This window comes from Kryptolebias marmoratus, linkage group LG19 (assembly GCF_001649575.2).
Source record: "Kryptolebias marmoratus isolate JLee-2015 linkage group LG19, ASM164957v2, whole genome shotgun sequence".
NCBI classification, from domain to species: domain Eukaryota; kingdom Metazoa; phylum Chordata; class Actinopteri; order Cyprinodontiformes; family Rivulidae; genus Kryptolebias; species Kryptolebias marmoratus.
In genome coordinates this window covers 299,804-304,583 of record NC_051448.1, presented here as the reverse complement: position 1 = coordinate 304,583, position 4,780 = coordinate 299,804, and the positions used below count along the sequence as shown (strand labels likewise).

Sequence of the window (4,780 nt, the reverse complement as noted above, 5' to 3'; positions counted from 1 at the left end):
TCCATCCATCCATCCATCCATCCATCCATCCATCCGTCCAACATCCATCCATCCATCCATCCATCCATCCATCCATCCATCCATCCATCCATCCAGCTGAGACCCAGAACCCAGAGCAGAAGGCCCAGTGTCCACATTGCTGTTTTTCAGTAAAACTTGAACATTTCTGTTTCCACAACAACAGCACTGGATTCTCTGACACAGAAACTTTTTGAACATTTCTTAGACATGTCTGTTTTCGTGATTTTGTTTAGATTATCCTATGTTTCATTTAATTACATATGATTCATTTAGAATACATGATTGTTGTATGTTTCTTTTGTGTTTCATTCTGTATTGGATTCTGTTTTTGTTTCTGTTGTAAAACACTTTGAATTGCTGAAAAGTGCTATATAAATAAATCTCACTTCACTTCTCTCTCAAATCTGATCAGGACTGAATCTGGATTTTATTTGTGGAAACAAGTAAAACTCGGACTAAAGACCTTTTTATTTATTAATTAAAGTCAAACTTTCTGAAATATATTGTAGAACGGGTATTTCTTCACAAAGAGCATTGAATGTTTGACGTGCAGATATAATATTTCTATTTTTGTTATTGTTGTAACATCTCTGTTCTTTGTTCCTCTTCATCGTTTTATCACCTGCAGTGTTTGCTTTGTTTATTAAAATAAACTCGAGTTAAAATGGAACCATTTTTTAAAAGAATCTCACATAAACAGATGATTTAAACTTTAGATCTGATTATAAACACTACAGGTAACTGAAGCAAATAATTTAAATAAATGTTCGGAGTTTGATTTTTCATCAGTGTTTTTGTGTTCGGAGCCTCATTTCTTGTATTTTCTTTTAGTTCTAGTGATTCTCCGGGTCTGCAGTGAGTCAGAACCACAGAACCGGATCTTTATCTTTCATGGCTGCAAGGGGAAAAACTCTGAAACCCACTCCGGCCGCTGGGGGCGCTGCAGGCTGCCGCTGCGCTTACAAACACACCGGAAGTTTTGAGTTTAAACCGGAAGCTAATTCCACAAAGCTTCTCTGGTTCCGTTCAGCAGCATGTAGCTGAACTGTTGGGTTCCTTTAGTAGAAAAACGGCAACACAGCTCCTGTTTTTACCGAGTTCTTTTACTGAAACGTTTTTATAATCCGACAGATTAGAGGTTAGTCAGCGGACATCATGGGAGTTCCCGCCTTTTTCCGCTGGCTGAGCAGAAAGTACCCGTCAATCATCGTTCACTGTGTGGAGGAGAAGGTAAGCTAGGTCCGGTTCGGTGGTCCGGATCGGTTCATCCGTCTCAACATGGTCTGGTTCGGTCCGGTTGTTTGTTCTGCTGTTTGGATCGATGGTAACGTCCTGAGTCAGAGTGTTTCCAGATTGAAACTGTGGTGAATTAAATCGTCTGTTTCGTCTCCTCAGGGGAAAGAGTGTAAAGGAGTCCGTATTCCTGTTGACACAACCAAACCGAACCCCAACGAGGTGGAGTTTGATAACTTGTATTTGGACATGAACGGGATCATCCACCCGTGTACACATCCGGAAGACAAGTAGGAAACCATTCTTTCATGTTTGTCAGACTCGTTTTATTGGTTTACAGCTCAGGTTTCCTCAGTGAAACTCTTCTGTTGTTTTTAAAGCTAAAACTGCTCAGAAAATGTTTTTATTATAGATTTGATTTCTGGTTGGACAACTACAACAGTGACCTTTCTGATAGGTTCACCGTACACTGACAGCTTAATTGTAAGAAATGATTTTAAAAACCTGTAATGAGTTTCTTTCCTTCTTGCTCTTCATAGACCTGCACCCAAAAATGAAGATGAAATGATGGTTGCCATTTTTGAGTACATCGATCGTCTCTTTAACATCGTGCGTCCCCGTAGGGTTCTCTACATGGCCATCGATGGAGTGGTACGTCCAGAGTTCTGAGTTTTAAGAACCATCTGAAGGTTAAGACCAGGACTAACCAACAAAATCTGCTCAGGGGCCAAGATGGCTCTGAGCAGAAGCTGCAGGGGCCGACCTGAAAGCTTTTCCTGTTCCACTGGTTCTTCCTTTAATGATAATTATGTAAAGATAAACAGAAATCCTTCTGTTACTTGAGACGGATGCAAAGAAAACTCCAGAGTCACAGCCATTTGTTGTTGACCATCAGACAAAGCCTGATGATGTGTTTGCTCCTTTAGATTTGATTATATAAGTAGAAAATGTTTATTTTTTCTTCTTTATTTTTATATTAGATTGCTGTTAAATACGAACTAATATCTCTGCCTACTTATTTTATTATGATTGCAACTTTATTTCTATTTTTCTAATGTTATATTAGTAAAACTGTTTGACTGTTATTTATTTTTTTCATATTTTCCTCATTTAACATTCCTACAGAGTCTCAGGTAAAATAACAACCAAAACCTTTTTTAATTAAAGCATTTCTCTTATGTCAGTTTTCTTGTTTCAGCTTATAATTAGAAATGACAGAGGCTCTGTTCTCCTGCTGGGTTTAGGATATCAGAACATTTTGGGGTTCTAGTGGGTTTTACATCACGTGGATGTTTCTTTCCTCAGGCTCCACGGGCCAAAATGAACCAGCAGCGCTCACGGCGATTTCGTGCCTCCAAAGAAGGAGTCGAGCTGACGGAGGAGAAGACTCGCATGAGAGAGGAGATCATCCAGAGAGGTCCGGAATATTTTATGTCTTTGTATCGTTGCTCGGTAAAACCAAACAGACCAGTGTTTTCTTTACAATGCAGAGTAAATACAGGCGGCCTACAGGCTTTCTCTTTGGTCTTTCTGAATTCCTTTCACTCCTGGGAGGCTGTAGTCCTGGTCACTCTGCACCCTCCAGCTGCTTCAGGAGTCCTCTGGTACAGCCCTGAAGGTCTCCTCCATCACCGTTGGTGTTCACCAGCTGGTTCTTCCTGCCTGACAGGCACCAAGGACCTTCAGGCCGCAGCTCCTGGAAGCTGCCTCTGCAGTAGAGACCCTGAAAATGTCCCTGACTTCCCCCGGGACACGTGGAAGTCTGGGTGAAAGATCTCACGGACATGGAGCTCCTCCAGTTCACACTCACTGATTGTTTAGTGGCAGCCTCCCCTGACATCAGATGGTGTTGAAAGCTCAGCCTCTGTGTCTACCTGAGTGTCCAAAACATAGGGCCACAGGTTTGATGATAACTAAATCAGCTCTCGACCTTTGGCCTACTGTGGCCTGGTACCAAGCACACTTCTGAACCACCATAGCTCTAACATGGTGTTTGTTATGGACAGCCTGTATCTAGATCCTCCCAGTAACTCCTCTCCAAATGTCTCCATCATTGTCTTTCTCCGGTTGGATGTGGTCAGTCTTTGAATCGTTCGTAGTCTGACGCCTGTCTGAGGCCCGTTTGTTGAGTGAGACGCTACCAGGGCCTGGCGCCCCAGACAACCGGGGGGACTCAACCCCTCCACCTCGGTAAGGTGGTGTTTCTGCAGCTCTGTGTGAATCTGCGAACTCTGAAGTAACAGTTTTACAAACGCTTTAATTAAAGAAGACTGAACCCTGTGGTCAAGATTATAAACCTATTTATAAATAATTCTTTTTCTCATGTTTTGCTGAAAACCATTTTGTCTGTTTTTATTTACTTTTATGATGTTTGGCGCCTTTGACCTCCAGACAAATGTTTTCTGTAAATTTGCAGAAAATGTATAATTCCAGTAAATGTTTGTAACAGTGTGACTATAAACTAAGATAGAGAGCAGACATACTGATGGAGGCAGTGAGGTGAAGTCGCTCTGGATGAGTCTTCTCCTCTGTTGCTACGGTAACATCATCATCATCATCGATGGCAACAGATGAGCTCTGCAGCTTGGTCTCCATGGAGTCACAACACTGACAATTTCTGAGAACATTTAGCTTAATGCTGATAATAAATTATGACAATGGAATTCAAGAATAAATAAAACTAATTAGAAATGATGGCAATGAAAACAACAAAACCAGATTAACAATAGTGTTCTTCTTAGAGAAAACAAACAAGTATGTGTTTTATAGATTTTTAATTTGTGTGATAATCCAGGTGGTTTTAGGTGTTATTTTAATTTAATCTTTGTTTTTGTTTCCAGGAGGGTACCTTCCACCTGAGGAGGTTAAAGAGCGGTTCGACAGTAACTGCATCACTCCGGTAGGTCTGCTGGATTCACTGACCCGGATCTGCTTAATGAGCCCAGAGACAGGAGATGTAATGTGTGTGTGTGTGTGTGTGGTCGCAGGGGACAGAGTTCATGGATAACCTGGCTCAGTGCCTCCGTTACTACGTGGCCGACAGACTCAGCAATGATCCAGGATGGAAGAATGTTGTTGTGAGTAAATTTTGAAGCTTTAATATGAATAATTTTTATCATCCTGTTGTTGTTTATGTTTCAGTCCCAGATGCTTTTGTTTCGTTCTAACATACAAATATTTTATTTGTGTGTAAATCCAGGTTTTTCTGTCTGATGCCAGTGTTCCAGGGGAAGGAGAACACAAGATCATGGATTTCATCAGGAGACAGAGAGGTACAGCTCGCTCTCTCTCCCTCCCTCTCTCTCCCTCTCTCTCCCTCTCTCTCTCTCTCTCGCTCTCTCTCTCCCTCTCTCCCTCCCTCTCTCCCTCCCTCTCTCTCTCTCTCTCTCTCTCTCGCGCTCTCTCTCTCTCTCCCCCCCCCCACTCTCTTGCTCTCTCCCTGCCCCCCCCATCTCTGCCCCTCTCCCTCTCTCCCCCTCTCTCCCTTGCTCTCTCTCTCCCTCTCTCTCTCTCTCTCTAAATGGTG

General features: G+C 42.3%; 1 protein-coding gene across 1 annotated transcript in view; it reads left to right on the top strand.

Moving 5' to 3' along the window:
• Window positions 1-1,023: 1,023 nt before the first annotated feature.
• xrn2 (5'-3' exoribonuclease 2) overlaps window positions 1,024-4,780 on the top strand; it is a gene marked incomplete in the record, with an annotated part of 37,388 nt that continues 33,631 nt past the window's right edge. Inside the window, 7 exon segments of the mRNA XM_037981617.1 lie at window positions 1,024-1,251; window positions 1,417-1,544; window positions 1,794-1,905; window positions 2,560-2,671; window positions 4,095-4,153; window positions 4,242-4,331; window positions 4,454-4,526. Of these exon segments, the coding sequence (XP_037837545.1) occupies window positions 1,177-1,251; window positions 1,417-1,544; window positions 1,794-1,905; window positions 2,560-2,671; window positions 4,095-4,153; window positions 4,242-4,331; window positions 4,454-4,526 (649 nt within the window).